The sequence below is a fragment of the Aptenodytes forsteri genome, unplaced genomic scaffold, assembly GCF_000699145.1.
Source record: "Aptenodytes forsteri isolate BGI_AS27 unplaced genomic scaffold, ASM69914v1 Scaffold624, whole genome shotgun sequence".
NCBI classification, from domain to species: domain Eukaryota; kingdom Metazoa; phylum Chordata; class Aves; order Sphenisciformes; family Spheniscidae; genus Aptenodytes; species Aptenodytes forsteri.
The window spans coordinates 144,764-162,437 of NW_008794808.1; the positions used below are offsets into that span (position 1 = coordinate 144,764).

The 17,674-nt window shown below is 45.1% G+C and overlaps 2 protein-coding genes across 3 annotated transcripts in view; one reads left to right on the plus strand and one right to left on the minus strand.

Moving 5' to 3' along the window:
• ASH1L (ASH1 like histone lysine methyltransferase) overlaps positions 1-11,292 on the plus strand; it is a 57,550-nt gene extending 46,258 nt beyond the window's left edge. For both annotated transcript variants that reach the window (XM_009274449.2, XM_009274450.2), the window contains exons 22-27: positions 4,256-4,394; positions 4,978-5,150; positions 5,652-5,818; positions 6,991-7,031; positions 7,965-8,266; positions 8,987-11,292. In XM_009274449.2, coding sequence (XP_009272724.1) covers positions 4,256-4,394; positions 4,978-5,150; positions 5,652-5,818; positions 6,991-7,031; positions 7,965-8,266; positions 8,987-9,078 — 914 coding nt within the window. In that variant the 3' untranslated portion in view covers positions 9,079-11,292. The remainder of the gene's footprint in view (positions 1-4,255; positions 4,395-4,977; positions 5,151-5,651; positions 5,819-6,990; positions 7,032-7,964; positions 8,267-8,986) is intronic.
• A 1,884-nt stretch (positions 11,293-13,176) lies between these two features.
• Positions 13,177-17,674, minus strand: part of RUSC1 (RUN and SH3 domain containing 1) — a 7,395-nt gene continuing 2,897 nt past the window's right edge. Inside the window, exons 2-9 of the mRNA XM_009274464.2 lie at positions 17,360-17,641; positions 17,157-17,233; positions 16,796-16,970; positions 16,563-16,668; positions 16,416-16,462; positions 15,119-16,142; positions 14,623-14,754; positions 13,177-13,883 (exon numbers count right to left, since the gene is read on the minus strand). Coding sequence (XP_009272739.2) covers positions 13,715-13,883; positions 14,623-14,754; positions 15,119-16,142; positions 16,416-16,462; positions 16,563-16,668; positions 16,796-16,970; positions 17,157-17,233; positions 17,360-17,641 — 2,012 coding nt within the window. The 3' untranslated portion in view covers positions 13,177-13,714. The remainder of the gene's footprint in view (positions 13,884-14,622; positions 14,755-15,118; positions 16,143-16,415; positions 16,463-16,562; positions 16,669-16,795; positions 16,971-17,156; positions 17,234-17,359; positions 17,642-17,674) is intronic.

Sequence of the window (17,674 nt, forward strand, 5' to 3'; positions counted from 1 at the left end):
AAATAATTCATTTCACTTATTTTTTTTTTTTTTTTTTTTTTATTTCATCCTGCAGATACATGCAAGGTTAGAAAGAAGCCTATATAATTATTAAGAGAACTGCTCTTGAATGAGTAAAACCAGTTGGTATGTTTGCTAGAGGGGAATGGGAGAGTCTTCAGGAAAGTGGAGAATTTAAAAAAAAAAAAGGTCAAAGAACAGTGTATTCTTTATCCCCTCTGCAAGATTCTAGAATTTGCGTTCAGACTTCCTTTTTCATTGTCTATCCTGTCTAGAGTTCAGCCATTTGGTTTTCTCATTTCTTGTTTTTTGCTGGGTTCCTTGCTGGAGAGTAACTCACTTTCTAGGGTTGTATCGGTACTTGCTTTTATGTTTTTCTGTTAAAATGGATTATGTTTTAGCTGGGTTTTGTGGCATCTTCCAGTCATTCATAGCATTAAGGTAATTTTTGTCATGACACATTATGTTTCACTCACGTACCTCTAATCTGATCTTGGTGACTTTAATTAGAGAAATGTTAGTCCTTACGTGGCTAAACTCTGTGTACCATCAGCAGAGGACAAAGGAGACCAAACTGCCACTGTTAGGCACCAAATGCCTCTGCAGTTACAGGGAATAGATTAAGCAAGGCGTACACCCAGCAGGTGCTAGAAAGTATACACAGCTACAGTAGAAAAAGGGAAAATCCATGGATTCATTGCTGGTCTCAAGTTCTCCACCAAAAGTTCTGAGGCACGACACCTGCCTGTAGAAATTGTTGTGATGCAGGCACACAAGCATATAAGGCATCTTAGAGACAGTAGAAGAAACAGTATTTTACTCCCTCTGGTTTCTAAAAGGTCATGTAATTTACAGGTTCCAAGGCAAAAGAGACCATAGTGACTTTCAGCCCTGCAGTCACTATATGCGTAGACTATTACATTTTTCCTATGTCTTGTGTATTAGAAAGAGGCTGATCTCGCGATCAGCACTCAAAAAGTGCTTTTGAGACCATTGCCTTCCTTTGTAAGTTGGTCCACCCTGGGGAGTTGTGTCTGTACGTTGAATTAGTTTGTTTTCCAGTTCCAAGCTTGAGAACTCATGTTTTTGAGGAACAAGGCTGAAAAGCTTCCAACTGTGTGTGAGTGTGCACACTTTATTGTGAACAAATCCCTCTAAATAAGTGAGGATCCTTCCATCTCTGGTTAGAGGACTTGTTTTTTAATTTCTTTACAATTCTACTTGAGGTTGTTGAGTTATATACTACAGACGTGCTTCCTCTGCAAAAATTACCTAACACATAAAACCAGGAGATTATGCAAATAGATCTGATGAATTGGTCCATCACATCCTGCAGAGTGAACAAGGAGTTCTACCTCAGATGCGAGTTGATAAACAGAAGTCAAAATGGATCTTGGAAAACCCACATAGCCAGAAACTGTCACATGTCATTATCTCTGATGGACCAGCAATAGCAGCTCTATTTCTTCCTTTAAAACACAGAAATATAAACTCCCTTTTCGAGGCCGAGAGGTAGCTATTTCAGTAGTTAGTAACGTTTGGATAAACTTGAATTGAAATCAAGCTTCCTGATCTTTAGGGCAAAAGAGTATCCATGTACATTTCTTTCTGAATACTCCTTTTTTTAGTCAGGTACAATAAGTACTAGAGTTGCTTTATTCTCACTGAAGAGGTAGGGAAGAAGAGTTGAAAGTAGCTAATTTAAAATAACAGCCAAAAATAAGTGGGTTTATTTGCATTCTGCTTGGGGCCAGCAGCTGTTCTCAGCATGTACCTTTTTTTCTCTCTGAGTCTTTTAAAGAAATTAGGGAGTTGGGTTCCTTAAAAGTAATCCTTAACTTAGTAAAATGAAGATGTTATTATCCCAGCTTTAGTTCAGATAGTAAGAAGAGCTAATACAATGGGTGAGTACAGGCTAATCACCAGCAAATACACGCTGAATCCTTGAAGAGCTTGCACTCTGCTAGCCTGTGTGCAAGCCTATGTCATTCTGTCTTCAGTCCGTTTTTTACTTAATCAAGCTAGAATAAAACTCTCTCTCTCCTTCCTACAACTACAGCTTCTATTTGTTTAATAGCGATCCCGGTATACCAGAAGGTTTAAAAGCTGGCTTCGTGGTGGTAGGCAGATGTCAGTGCCCATATGGCCCATGTCATCTCTGGTTTAAATCGGAGGATTTTTTTAATAGTGCAGTGTATTGTACTCCACTGTTACAGTGACAGGTGACAGCATAAAACCTTAAAGTGATTTTTGCATGTGAGGAGTCCTTAGGAGCATCTTTTAAACTTATACAAGATTGATAAATGAGATTATATTTATGAAAATATAATTACATGTCCTTCACTTTAATCCTGAATTTGGCTATAAGCTAAGGGAGAACAAAACTGAGGTGCTCATGAACTTGAGGCCACATTGTACTTGGTGGTTCCCTAGCATCTTTTTACTAAGCTGTGGAAGTAACAGAGACTGAACCTGCTAATTAATTAAATAACAGTAACATACGTGGAAGGAAAATAGACATAACTGCACATACGCAAAAATAGGTAGGTACTTAGGGGAAAAAAGTCAAGGAGTCATTGCAATTTAATGGAAACATAAGAGAAATGCTCAGCATGAGTCAAAAAGGCAAACTGAATGTTAGAAATTATTATGAACAAAATAGAAAAAGTAATTGTGCCATTCTGTAATTTCATGGTGGGTATGTCTGTTGCATGCTGTGTACTATTCTTGTCATCCCATCTCAAAAAGAGTATCTTGCTACTTGTAAAAACAAGCGCAGTGACGAGGCTAATCAGATGTGAAACAACTTTGCTGTGAACAGAGTCTACGCAGATGATGTGGAGGGTGAGATGATAAAGGTCTGTGAAATCACGAGTGGCTTAGGAAAAGTGCAACAATGGAGAAATGAGGGAACAAACACTGAAATTAGTGGGCAACATATTTAAACAATAGGAAGTATTTTTTCACAAAAACATAACTAAACTATGGAAACAATTGCAGCAGGAAGTTGGAGAAGTCAAGAGTATAAATGGTTCCAAAAAGATTAGACAAATTCTTGGAGGAAGGATTAATCCCTGCGTATTTATGCACGGTGGTCCACCTATAGCCTTTAGCACTAAAAGTCCGTAAAACAGAGATTAAAGGAAGCCTGAAGGGAATACCATGGGAAGGCTTTTCCTATGCATGCCTTATTCCTATAATTTTTCCTCCTAAACATCTGCTACTGTCCACTTTTCTAGCTAGAATATTATGCTATATGACCTTTGATCTTACCCAGGGTAGTTTTTCTTAAGTTTTTATGACTTGGGACCTCCCAGGTTTTTGTTCATTGTGAGATAGTAACAGAAAAGATGGAATTTATTTTTAAATACTATATACTAAATCCAATGATATTTTCAGTAACACTTTGAGTTTCCCAAATGTTCTCCCTCTGAGACTCTTCAGGTTCTTTGTGAACATTATTGATTAAGGCTTTTTCCCCTAAAGGAGAAAGGCTTTTTGAATGGAGCAGCGTATTTTCACCCTATCAAATGATAGTCATCGTCACAAAGAAAGGTGCAGTATACAAGGAAGAATGGCAGTCAAGTCTGGGGGACGGAGAGGACGTTTAATGCCGTTTCACAGATCAGAGCAGAGAAATAAAAGAGTTAATTCACTCATGGGACAAAATGAATAAATAGAAGTTTAGGGACCTGTTTAGGGGTTGCACTTGGGAAAGACTTTTTTAGTTGCCAGGAGTGTCATTTTGTTCAGCCCTTTTTGAGTTCTGTTTACCTTTCCTGAGCTATGCATCTTATTTGAGTTCTGCTGGAACAGTCAAAGGCTTGGGCCTTCCTGGACAATGATTTATTTTCTTAATAATAATCTCTCTAAGTATCTTCTCTCTTAAATCTTAAGGTTTTATTCTTTAAACATTGCAGCTATCACCAATTTCTACACATTTTCCTAATCCGATTTTGTTACATATTCTGCGGTCTATCATAATTTATCTTGATTCTCATTACATGTTACTATTTTCAGTCTGGGCATACAATTCAAGTTATGTTTAGTTCTTGCTATAAAGCTTTTGTGAAAATGATCAAGGTAACCTTTCTTGCTTTTGCGGGTTCTGCATTGGTTTTGCATCACTCTCTACAATTCAACATTAGGTAGCTCTGTCATGTTAGTTTTAATGAAACCATTTACTCCTCTATTTTTTGGTGTGCTGGACTCATGAAAAGTTCTTTACAGGTGTGTATTTTGTGCCTATTGCCAGGTGATTGTGTTTACCTGATGAGAGACAGCCGTAGAACTCCAGATGGACACCCTGTCCGGCAGTCATATCGGCTGCTGTCCCACATCAACAGGGAGAAACTCGATATTTTCCGCATTGAAAAACTCTGGAAAAATGAGAAGTATGTTCAAGGCATCTTTTGAATTTGAGACGTTCCATATACCTACCTGTCAAAACACAGTAATTTTGTGGAAGTCTTGTCATAGCTTAAAAATGCAGGACTGAACATTGAGGATTTCCCACTTGTCTCTGCTTGTGCTCCACAACTGCAAAGTAAAACACGTAAGGTTGGAGGTTTAAGCAAGGGATAAGAGATACAAGTTGGTGCACTTTCCTCACTGTTGGAATAGGCTGAGAATACACACTGACAGCTGAATTGGCTCAGCTAACGATCACTGACTTGCTAAGCCACTGTAACATGATTATTTAATCATATGCCCCATAGATAACAGCACAGTAAGTCTGCTGTGTTCATAAAAATCACTCTAGGAGTATTTCCACTTATTGAAGGGGATAAAGTTGAATGTGTAATATTCATGTGACTTCGCTTTTCATCACAGTCATTGCAAAAGTGCAAGATAGATAATTCAAAACCAAGTGGAGGGCATTAAGTAAAGTTGTATCATGGGCTTATAGAAATAGTCTTTTTTTTTTTTTCCCCCCTTCTGTTTCTCTCTTTCTCTTACCTTTACACCTTCAAACAGAGAGGAGCGGTTTGCATTTGGTCATCATTATTTCCGTCCACATGAAACACATCATTCCCCTTCTCGAAAGTTTTATCACAATGAGCTCTTCCGGGTGCCATTGTATGAAATTATCCCCTTAGAGGCTGTGGTGGGAACGTGCTGTGTTCTTGATCTATACACCTACTGCAAAGGTAAGGAGACTTAACGGGATGAGAAATTAAATATAATACACCTTTCTAATAATTTGGGAAGTATGCTAAAATAGTTACTGCTGTAAAAAGGCAGTAGCCAGTGTTTACAGGGTATCACAGCTGAGGAAGCACTATTACTTTAGCACTGGGACAGTGATTTCTGTTTTAAGAGGGCCAGTACTGAAGAGACAGCAGGAGGGTGGGATTGTGGTGGGCAAGGAAGAGAAAGTGATGGCAGTTGATAATAGTTTTTGTAAAAGTTTGGGTGCTATTTGATTAGCGTATACAGGTTTTCCTCTTAAATTGAACTAGCAATTTGTCCACTGTTATGATTCTGAATCAAGGAGAACAAATAAGAATGCCTGCCATCCCACTGAACAGCTCTGACAGCCCCCTACTTCTCTGACACTATGTATGGCTTGTTCTTGTTCTGGTATACCATGTGTTTCCTCTTGAGTCTGATTAACATTTTTTCCTATGTGCTTTGTTTTGAAACTGCAGGGAGGCCAAAAGGTGTGAAGGAGCAGGATGTATATATTTGTGATTACCGCCTTGATAAATCAGCTCATCTCTTCTACAAGATCCACCGGAATCGTTATCCTGTCTGCACCAAGCCCTATGCCTTTGACCACTTCCCCAAGAAACTCACGCCCAAGAGAGACTTTTCAGTAAGTGTCTCTTCTCTCAGCTTCCTTACTTTTTACTAGAAGATTGGACCATACTTTTTGAAAGCCCCTGGCTCTCTGTTTATGAATGAAGCTTCGTAAACCAAAGGAAGCTGACACATAAGCGTACACAGTCTGGATGAAAAGTTAGCTAGAAAGAAAGCTTGGAAAGAAAAATTGTAGACAGAGAATATGCAGTTCAAAGGCAAACAGATGTTGAATGAATGGTTGTATAAATTGGATGTGTAAGTTTGGAGATTGTGGTTTCTGACTAAAATCTAGATGCTAATTTCTTTTAAGCCACTCCCGAGTGAAGGAAATCTTAAAATTCACTTTTCGGTCACAATTCTGCAACTGTAAAATAATTTTATACATTTCAGAGAATCACACAACATATAGTCCAATGTGAGTTTGTTAGCCTGTCTGTGTCAGGCTTTCTTTTCTTTGGTGTAATTACTCCGTGTTTTAATAAACTTGCTTAAAAAATGATTTTCAGCAGTACCTTTGAATAGCAATTCCCAATACAGAAAAGCAGTATATTCCTATTTCCATTTCCCTGCTCTATCAAATGACATACTGCTTACTTTATATATAATTATCACTGAAAATGGATGCTTTATCAAAAAATCAGCAGACAGATAGGCAGCAAAATCGTGAAATACAGTTTCCCTTAACATCCTCCATCTGAGTATCTTTTTATTTCACTGTCTCATTTTCCCCTATTCCATGGAAGTAGCAACTCTTCATTGTGCACGTCCTCCTACACAGCACTACTTTGTCTCTGAGTGCAGAGGTATCAGATCTGGCAAGTCTTTTGCAAGTAAGCACTTTTCCAAGTAAGCAGAGAGATTTTTGTAGTAAGTTTAGAGATGGTTCCAAACTTCTGCTGTGCAGAAAGCAAAGATGATTTTTATCATGATGGTCTATGGCTTGAAATTTATTTAGAAGATACAAAGAATCAGATAATGTCTGGCTCTAATTTGTCCTTATTACATGATTATGCCTTCTCCTTTGAATTTGTCTAATGTGCAAGATATGCCAGCCATGCACCGGCATTTCCGAAGTGTCAGATAGGCGAGTCCTGTATTGGTACTTCCAGAATATTAGATAGACCAGCACTTTCTTCCACTGTGAATTTTATTTGGTATTAACCATAATCTTTATTGTTGTTATAGCCTCATTATGTACCAGACAACTACAAGAGAAATGGAGGCAGGTGAGTCTTACCTACCAGATTGTTCGTTGAGAACAGATGAGATAATCCTGTTTGTTTGTCAAGTGTCCACTCTTTTTCCTACCCATTTCCCCTGGGTGCTATGGAAATAATAAATTTAAATTATTTAAAGCAATCCTCTAAACTTTCAAAGGGATAAAAGGGAACAAGTGAGGAGGAATAGAATACAGAAGCAGCCTTAGTGTTCCTTAGTAATGTACGTAAGGAAGAGTACAGAATCCATTTTGAAAGTTAGCAGAAGCAGCTGAATGTAGGAGATGGCAGAGCCCAGGACAAGAGCATCCAGCCTTCCTGCACAAAGGGAGATCGGGTCCCTGCACAGACTGCCCATGTTTGCATTGTAATAAGAGCCAGGGCCAATGCACTCTCTCAATTCTGTTAGAGTCTTTAAAAATACCCATCAAGAGCCATGACTGTTGCAGAAAAACATCAGTAAGTGCTGAGCTCAACTATTTTGGAAGATAAACACCTTTACAAATTGAAATAGAAAAGCAATTTGTTTTTAAAAGAGTCCCTGCACAGACTGCCCATGTTTGCATTGTAATAAGAGCCAGGGCCAATGCACTCTCTCAATTCTGTTAGAGTCTTTAAAAATACCCATCAAGAGCCATGACTGTTGCAGAAAAACATCAGTAAGTGCTGAGCTCAACTATTTTGGAAGATAAACACCTTTACAAATTGAAATAGAAAAGCAATTTGTTTTTAAAAGACTGCATTTGATGTTATGCAAACAAGGTTATAGGAACGTAGCCTCCCGTAGATCGTAACTGGTGGGTTTGAATGCATGTATTAAGTGAAATGACTGAGATTCCAGAAAGCCCCCTACCTACTGAGAAGTCCTTGACTCACTAGTAGTTGGCCTTTCAGGTGAGTGTCTGAAAAATTGTGGTATTTAAACCGTTCTTTTCCTGCTAGATCGTCCTGGAAAACGGATCGCTCAAAACCACAGATTAAAGACTTAAATCAAGAAGAAGATTCTCTTCCACTTATTGAGGATGTATTAGGAAACCAAGATCAAACTTCAAGTGAGATGCCTAGCCTAGAGGAGCCAGAAAAAGAGGCAGTCTCTAGTGAGACCTGTGAAACTGATAAAAAGGTGGAAGAAAGCAATTCCGACACAAGGCAGCTGTGCAGTCCAGAGGAAAGGCGGAATATTCAGAGAGAGAGACTTAATCAAATCCTGCTAAACCTCTTAGAGAAAATCCCAGGGAAAAATGGTGAGATTTTATGCTATGGTTACCCAATAGCATTTCTTCTACAGGTTTGTTTTTAGTTCGCTGCAGACCGTGTTGATAAAATAAATGCTTTTGTCTGAATATATTGCTAGTGGACCTTATTAGTTTTCTTTGCAGTAATTTTTTTCTTTTGCAACAGTAGCAGCGTCCGTTAATTCCGAATGAAATTTCTTACAACTGACACAGTGTTTTGTGTAATATTTTTAGTAACCACAAAAACTTTCTGAACACAAATTCCCCCCCATCATTCCATGTTTACAACTGAGAAACTTAACAGACATGCAAAGAAAGAATGGAGAGAATTTGGAAGGTCTCTTCTGACCTTTAATGAGCTTTCCACTGGGTTCTAAGTAACTTCTGTAGAATGAGGGTGCAGCAGTAACACTGGTTAAGTATGTCTGGTTTTTATTTAAAGCCTAGGATGAGCTCTGTCCGGTCTCTTTCGTGTTCTGGGAGTTAATGCAAAATAATCATGGAGTTATAGAATAATTTGGGTTGGAAGGATCTTTGGAGGTCATCTGGTCCAAACATGACTCAAAGCAGGGCTAACTTCAAAATTAAATCAGCTTGCTCAGCACATTGTCCAGTGGAGTTTTGAATACCACTATGGATGGAAACATCCTTGAAAGAACCGTGAATAGGGAAATAGGACAACTGTTACTCGTATCGCCTTCTTTACCAAAAGCCTGTGGTCTGTTGCAGCTATTGATGTCACTTACTTGCTGGAGGAAGGATCAGGAAGAAAACTGAGGCGGCGCACTCTCACCATCCCGGAGAGCAGCTTCAGGAAGTGATGCCACAAGAGGAAGCTGTGGTCTGGAGTCTGCTACAAGGTCTGCTGAGGACTGAGGGCAGGAGCCCAACTTCCTCTGCACCAGCCAAGGAAAAGAGGGCAGCAGAAAACTGACAAATATACAAACAGTTAGCACTTAGATGTCTGGGTTGGCAGGTTGCCCTGCCCTGCTCTGCAGTGCTCTTATGGTGTGTGTGTTGTTGGGCGTGCCTTGTATTGATGTTAGGTACTGAGAAAAACCTCGTGGTTATTGTCCAGGATGGTCAAATTTAATTTATTTTTGCTTGATATTCCCACTCAGAGGAAAAATTTAAAAAAAAAAAAAATGGGGAGGTAAGAAGGATAAGGACTGACTTACTCTGATGAGAATATTCCCCATGTTCACCAATTAACCTGTGATTGTACAAGATACTGTTGGCACCACCATTGCCCATGCCAGTGAATGAAATCCAGATGGGAGGGTGAAGGCCCAGTGGCTTAAAATTAAAGGCTGCCCTAAAGTTGTGGCCTCTGATTTGCACAAGTTCCAAGAAGAGAGAAACGTACCCAAACGTGCGAAAGGTTCACCGTGGAACGGCCAGTGCACACATGTACCTTTGGTCTGTGACAAGGAGAAACTTCCAAAGTCACCCTGGAGCAAAGCAGGAGTTGGCTGGTTGAGGCACTTGTTCTGCGTCGTAGAGGGGGGAGGGGGCGGGGTGTGATTTTTTTCACTTTTTTCTGCAGAGAAATTTTATAAAGCAAGTCAAATCCTGACAACACCATTGCTGTTGGTTTTTTTGATAAGCTGTGGTTCTTGTGTGTCTAGTGTGTTGTGCAAATTAAAACCTGTTAAAAGAAAAAGAAAAAGGAAAAAAAAAAAAGGAAACCTTCACTACATGAACCGTCAAGCAGTATTCAGAGCGAGTATTTGTTGTGAACTGTAGAATATATCAACTGCTAACACTATTCTTGTGTTCTGGTTGTACAGCTTAAAATGTCCGTCTCTTAAATTAAGAGCCAGTGTATCTCGCACCGCCCTCTCTCTCTGCCCTGACGAAAAGTATTATTCCCGAAAGCAACAGCCGAGGCATTGATTTCTCGCTGCATGAAATTGCGATTGCCGTAACGTACCACGAACCGGTGCTGCAGCAGGACTCCCTGTACTGCACCCGACGACCTTCCCGGCGTGCAGAGCCACGACGCTGTCGCCTGTCTCTGGGCCAGGGCCAGGCTGTGGCAAAGGGAGGGGGTGGTTGGCATACGCTGCCCCTTTAAAATGGCTTTGCTTTTTTGTCTTTCAGACGTACATATGCATATACAGTCCTGTTTTAGATGTTCTTATAAGAAAACCAGTTTTTAATGTGCCAAGTTGTATATATCTGCTGCGTGGATGTAAAGCAATACAGTAGTTACATGTTCCTTTTTAATGGACCAAGCTTGTCCTAATGTACATTCTTGTTATTATTATAATTATTTTACTCTTAGTGGAACATGACTCATTCCATTAACTTTTATGTGTTGATTTAAAAAGAAAAAAAAAGAAAGGAAAAAACCCTTTGAGAAAAAATATTTTATTAAAAAAAAAAAAGAAATAAGAAAATAGTTTGGAATATTTTCTTACTGTAGAGAAGCACTGTACAGTACCAGGAACCCTGAGTATAAAATACTCGTGCGTGTAGTAGGAATATCGCATGTCCAAAATCTTGAGTTGTCTCATTTAGTTTAAAACAGAAATCATTGTCTCAAATGGTGTTAAACACTAAAAAGTTTTTAAAAAATAAAGTGCGTACAGAAGCGAGACACTAGCTCTGTCATTTTATCTTTCTTTTGTTGAAAGACTAAACAAAATGTTTTTTAGACAATCAAATGTTAGGTAAGTGCAAAGAATTGTTTTTCTTACTGGTGTAGAAATTAATGACTGTTTTTATTTTTCGGTTATTTTATAATAACGAGAAGACCAGTGTGTCACCAGGATCGCTGTTTTAAGACCAGGAAGCACTACATTATTGCAAATAGATATGAACTCTTAGTCTGCATGGGTGTAGGCTGTGTGATTGCTGAAAATAAATGCTGCTAATATATTTCCTTTTTACAAAGCATATCTAAATAGATCATTGTTTTGATGTTAATCTTTGTAAATTATGTATTACCAATTTTAACATTGGATGTAATTGCATAAAAAGCCTGCATCTCAATCCTGAGAGAGTCTAGTATTAAATGGAAAATCTTTTCCTATCGATGACTTGTGGGGTTTTCTTTGACATGTCTTTGATTTTCTTTTCTTGCCTCTTTGTCTCAACTGCTCCTGTCGTGTTCTGACTCTCTTACAGCCTCTTTTACGGGGGTTGTTGCCCCGTCTCTTTTGAATATCCAATTGCCTGATGGGTGCTGGTGTTTCGCGAGGATATAGTTTGATGCTGATGGTTCTTCTGGTCAGACCTTGGCAGGAGGGATGATGGCAGCGCGCGTACAGAGTCAGAGGCTGTGTAACCGTGATCGTATATAATGGCAGGTTGGTACATGAACCATTAAATCTACGAATTCAGTGCCTATTCCCACAATATAAACCCCTGGTACCTAGAGGCGGTACCTCCCGTGCCCGCATAGACGGCAGATTAGGTTCTGTCAACATCGTTACTGCATCTCACAGTGGCAGTGCGCTCAAACTGCTAATATTAGACCGGAGTCGTGTCAGGCGAATGACTTGCACTGTAGGGCATGTTCCCCTCCGTTACCAAAAGTCAGGTAAGCTGGAACGGCTGAGAGGTGTTTCAAGTTGTTGGGAGCCCTCAGCCCGATCACATACCATCATCCCGCCCTGTGCCCCTTGGCACACAGCGGGACATTGAGGAACACAGAAATGAAGAACTTTGCGTCCCTTCAAACCAGCCTTTCTAAGGCTTCGTCACCCGTGCATTTCCTCTGATACCCTCTGTCAAGGTTGGCACTAACGAGATATGGTCCTTACAAATCAAAAGTGGTTCAAAAGTGGTTTCTGGGAATAAGTTTGGTAACTATTTGTGTTACTTGGGAATGAAGTAGCTTATTGATGACCCTCCTTTAATGTAAATTGATTTTTCTTTTTCCATTTCCTAACCTGAATCTTTGTGGTGATCAAAATGCCATGCCTGACCCAAACACTTGTCTTCCTTTTAAACTAGAGACACCAGGCCAAGGACTGTAGTGCTTTTTTTAATTAAAAAAAAAAAGTTGAAAAAGTACCTGGATTCATCTCCTGCTGGCTTGACCCCATTTTAAAGTCCAGAGGCAGCTGTGGAATTCAATCAAACCTACTTAAGGCAAGCCAAATAACATTCCAATTAAGATATAATGTCCCTTGTCTGAGAGTAAAAATTCCAGAGAGAGAAATAAAAATGAGAACAGAATAAAAAGCAGCTTTGTCCTCAAAGCAGAACACAGCCCCTTGGCTGAAGCGTGGTCTCCTTTGCCACTGAAACAGTGGAAGTTAGAAGGATGAAATGTGGTTCTTGGTCCGTATGAGAGAGCGCTGGCCCAAAAGTTGCCCCCTAGACAAGCTGCTTCTGCCTTGTGGCCCTTTGCTGGATGCTCTCCAATATGTCCACAGCTCGCTCTTACTGGGGAGCCCAGTGCAAGATGTAAGTAGTTTGGTATGAAATCATAAGCAATGAGAAAAACTTGAAAAAAAATAAAATAAAAGCCATCCAGCCCCTACTGAAATCCTGTGACTCGGTAAAAAGATTAGTTTAATTTAATAAACAAACAAACCGACATTTACCTTTACCAGTGCTGTGCAGCTTCCATCTCATGGGGCTGGTTACCAGCCAGCCAGAGTGACGCACATTTTTTCCAGGATTATTTCTGGCTCTGGCTGTCTGCAGCTGCCTCTTCCTACACCGTATAGGAGACCGGGCACTTTCTGCCAGGGCATGATGCTGTGCTGGGCTCTGTGGTTGATAGCTGACGTTGGTATGCTGAGCACCAGCACGGCCTCAGCCCATGCTGGCTTTGCCTATAAGAGCATTTACTCACCAAAGACCCAGCACCAGCCCGGGGTACCCATGCAGGGACGGGCCACGTGGCCATTCCACACCCCCCCCCCCCCCCCCAACTGCAATGATCCATTTTCACACATGGACATGTGAGTCACAACCTTTATTTCCAGCTTTTTTCCCCCCGGAATAAGCTCGTTCCTGTGGTTACGACTATTTACAGTGCTGGGACTGCACATCGGTGGCCTGGGCCACCAGCCCCAGCCACGGGGCAAAGCAGGGCATGTGGAGATGGTGGCGGTGGCAGGACACGACGGCACAGAGACGACATACAGGACTGTGAGTACCACGCAGGGGACAGGGTCCTTCCCTCCCCGGCACAGGCGTGGGCAGCGGCTGAGGAAACATGAGCACGAGCAGGTCCCAAACGGGGGCCATGGTGAAGTGCCAGCAGATCTGCGGGGACACGCACAGCGGTGGCTCACGGGATGCACCCACGGCAGACGGTAACGTCATGCAAACGAGCAGCAGCAACGGGCACCAGGGCAGGGTCCCCTGCAGAACTGCCAGCCCCGAAGGTGGTGAAGCCCCGAAGGTGATGAAGATGTGGCAGGAGACGGTCCTTCCCAGAGGTGGCACCTGCTTCAGCAAGCTCAGCTGCTTCCTCAGGTCTCTTCCACCTCCTCACAAAATTAGGGATGTGTAGCCGACAGGAACTAGGCCAGTGCGGTTTCCATGGCAGCAGTGGATCCAGTCTTCATCCACGGTGGAGAGCAGCTGCAGGATGTCCCCTTTTTGGAAGCTCAGGTGACCGTCGGCGGTGCCCGTGTGGTCACACAGCGCCCGAACTGCCCTGTACAACAAACGCCATCAGGGATTCATCTCCCGAGGGACCTCAGGTACCACCGAGAGACACTCCCACAGGACTCGGGAGAGGTTTTCACGCTCATGTATGGAGCCAGTGACACCCCCCCCCCCCCGCCTCAGGCAGAGATGCCATATGACGATGGACTTGATCGAGAAGCCACATCACAAAACCGTCCTGCTAAGCACACCCTCGGAGCAGCAACAGAGCGTGAGCAGCGCTTGCACAGACGTGGAGGGGAGGTCAAGGTCAGGGCCAGTGAGGGCTCAGGAGGAGGGAGACGGCCAAACGTGGTGTGGGACGGCCACTCGCCCTCCGTGCTCGCTTGGACAGATACTGCGCAAGCACAGAAGGACCACTACAGCTTTTCTGACCTGCCACAATTTGGTCAGAGCTGCCACACAGTTGCCCCAAACAAGCCGCTATGAATCCAGAAAGCACACAAGAGAAAGAAAAATGCTCAAGATCCCCCCAAAAAATGTCTGAGGAAAACAACTGATCACAGCTAGGCAGACACACAGGTTCACCCAAAGCTCATCGGGAGAGGGGGAGGATCCCCGGGGGAGCAGTCAAAGTGCAAGGTAGCAACAAGGAGTGGCGTAAACCTTTCCCTAGAAAGGCCTGTAGGATATCCAGGCTATGCCTGGAAACAGCCCCTGCTTCCCCACCCCCCCAAAAAATCCACCACCAGCTTTTGAGCCCCAAACGCTACGGTGCCCTGCATCACCTGTGGGTTTGGGGCATGTCGGACGTGTTCTTCTCTGCCTGTTCTTGATCTCTCAAGATCTTCTCAGACGCCAGCCCCTTCACCACCACGGCCAGGACACGCGTGCTGGGGGACAGCCAGCTAGACGGTCTCCTGCCACAAAGCAAAGGAAGCCACAAGCTCATCTGGGAAGCCTTTTCCCACCCATCCTGCTCAGAAAACTATTCTGGTGATCTGGGAGCTGACAAAGGGCTCTATCAAGCACCACCGAGCCTCCACCATGAGCTCCTGCTGCTCTAAAGGGCTGAGGCAATGTGGTGGCAGCAGCACTTGGAACATGTGCTAATCCCCCAGCACAGCGCAACAGCCCAGGAGAACAACCTAGATAACGGGCAGTACAAGACACCCTGCAAGGCCAGCGACCCCCACGGTGTGCTCTCCATACACTGCCTGGGAGAAAAACCCTTCCTCAGCACATGCCACTTCCCCCACCCCGCCTGCCCAAGCTGGGTCTTACCTCGGCCTAGCTGAGATGGTGTCAGGACTGGGAGGGAAGCTCCTGGCAGAGGGGCTGGTGGCTCCAAAGAGCCGGCCCAGCCAGCTGCCCTTGTCAGGACCAGGAGGACCGCCAGCCTCTGGGTCGGAAGGGTCTGCTCGATTCCTATTCACATGAGGCTCTGTGGAAGCAGCCAGGAGTTTCTCTCCAGCAGTGGGATCATCTGGCTTGGTGGGCGCTCCAGCTCCAGCAGGCAGGATGAGGTCTTCAGGGGAAGAGGTCCCAGAGGTGTCAGCACTGCTGCTGGGCTCTGGACTGGAGAGTTCAGGGACAGCTTTGGTCTGAAGGAGCTGCAGCTCTGTGTCTCTAGGCTCACTCATGGATATGTGGGGTCGCACAGCCTGGCCAGGGCTGGAGTCCCCCGCAGCCGTCCGCAGCTTTGTCCACCAGATGAAGGGGAACTTTTCCTTGCTAGGAGCAGCGTAAATCTTGGAGGCCTGGCTCAGCTGGCCCCACCAGCCACTGAGGCCAGCCCCAGCCTCCCGAGAGCCTGCCTCAGGCCTGTGGGTCTCCAGGGAGCTGTCAGCTCCCAGGAAAGTGCGACTAAGCTGGTCGCCCCACTGCAGCACGTGCTGGAAGGCATGCTGCAGGGCAGCCCCCACCTGGGGGCCAGGGACCAGCCCACGCACAGCTGCCTGGGACTGGGACCTTGTGCTGCCCTCTGTACTGGCTGCCCTCCCCAGAGTATCGGGGGGGATCTCGTCTTCCAGGCTTGCCCCTGCAGCACTGCTTTGGCCCTCCAGAGAAGGCTGCACAGCCCCCTGAGCCTGAGCGGTGTGATGGGCAGGAGACAGGGGCGACTCCAGCCGATGGGACAAGGGTCTTACATCCACAGAGAGGTGGTGGTGTTCAAAGAGCAGGTCAAGGTGGAAAGTCAGCACTGAGAGGGGCTGGATGAGCAGCAGCAGTTCATCAGCGAGGTGGGGAAGAGGGCCTTGACTCAGGGCAAAGAAGGCCATGGGTGAATACAGCACGGAGATTACACCTAGAAGATATGGACAGCGCTAGACAGCTGCCAAATGCCCTGCCCTTGCCCACACATCCCTCCCAGGGCCAGCTGGTCTGTCCCAGCAGGTCCAAATGACACTCCAAATTGTCTGCCTGACTGCTCTCATCCAGTACGACAGCCACGGAAAACGATGCCCTTGTCCACTACGGAAATCCCAGCCAAGCATTGTGGGTGGACCACATGTGGGATTATCACCCTGGCAAGTAGGAGAGAACTTGAGTGGGGAGCTTCTGGGCACTGTGTCCTTACCTGGGCTCTTCTGCAGGTGAGAGATCCACAGCTCCAGCTGCTTAATGCTGAACAAGACAAAGGGAACCCAAGTTAAAGCTCTTGGGACTCTGTTCCAACCTGCCATCGCAGCAAGGACAGCCTGGACCATCCAGGGCCAACACTCACTTTAAAAGGCCGAGGATAAAGGCATGAAACTTCTGTCTGGTGCTGTTGAGAGGCGCCAGCCCAGCCACGTGCCAGCAGAGAGAGTGGAGAGAGCGGGTGTTGGGGCCTGTGGAACACGACACAGACAGTCACTGCTCTGGGGGCACATCCTCCCCCAGCCTGGGCTGGAAAAGGATTCAGGCACCTTGAGATGCTGATCCCAACATCTCCAAGAGCATGTTCCTCACACAGACCTGTCTTCACGGAGGCTTCCACCACGCTCCAGGGGGAATTTTTCCTCTGGCCTGTGATAACATCCTTCTGGAATGGCTTCAGCCCGTCCTCCACCAAGGCATAGAGCGCAGGGCAGAGGGTGTGCAGCAGCAGGTAACCCACATCTGGGCTGAGCCGGCTGTCTCCCAGCTGGGCCTGAAGTAGGGGGGCACAAGGAGAGGAGAGGGAGGGGAACGGCAGCACCTAACCCTGAGCCTGCAGGGAGGGACGGTGGGATCCTCTCCCTGGAGCTCCCAAAGCCCCTCCTGCCCAAAGCCTGCATGGCCTGCCCTCACTCCTGCCCACCCCAGCCCAGTCAGAGCCTCAGCCCCAGCCCCTCACCTTCTGCACCAGGTTCCGCGCGGTGCTGAAGTGAGCGATAATCTTATCCACAGCGGTGCTGATGGCGACCAGCAGGGCTGTCGGACAATGGAAAGGAAGATGTCAACACGGTACCCGACCCCCACCGCCACTGCAGCGTGGGGGGTGGGGGTGCCTCAGCCCATCGGCAGCATGCGGCTGGCTGGGGCTCACTGGCATCGCACCGGCCACGGCTGCAGTGAGAAGCAGCTCTGGACACCAAGGCCTGGAGGGGCCAGGGAGGAGTGGGCAGGCACCAGGAAGGCCCAGGGTAACGGAGCATCCCAGGCTGTTGCCATGGGAACCTGTAGCTCTCGGGTGCAGGGATGAAGGACACGCCGTTTCCAAGGGGACGAGGCCAGGAGGGAGGCGTGGGCAGCAGATCCTCAAGGTGTTTGCAGAACGCCGGGGCAGTCCCACCCCCGTTCTCCGGCTCGACAGCACCATCTGCCGAGAGGCGGGCCGGGCTGGGCCCCGCAGCAGGCAGCCCTGCCCGCCCG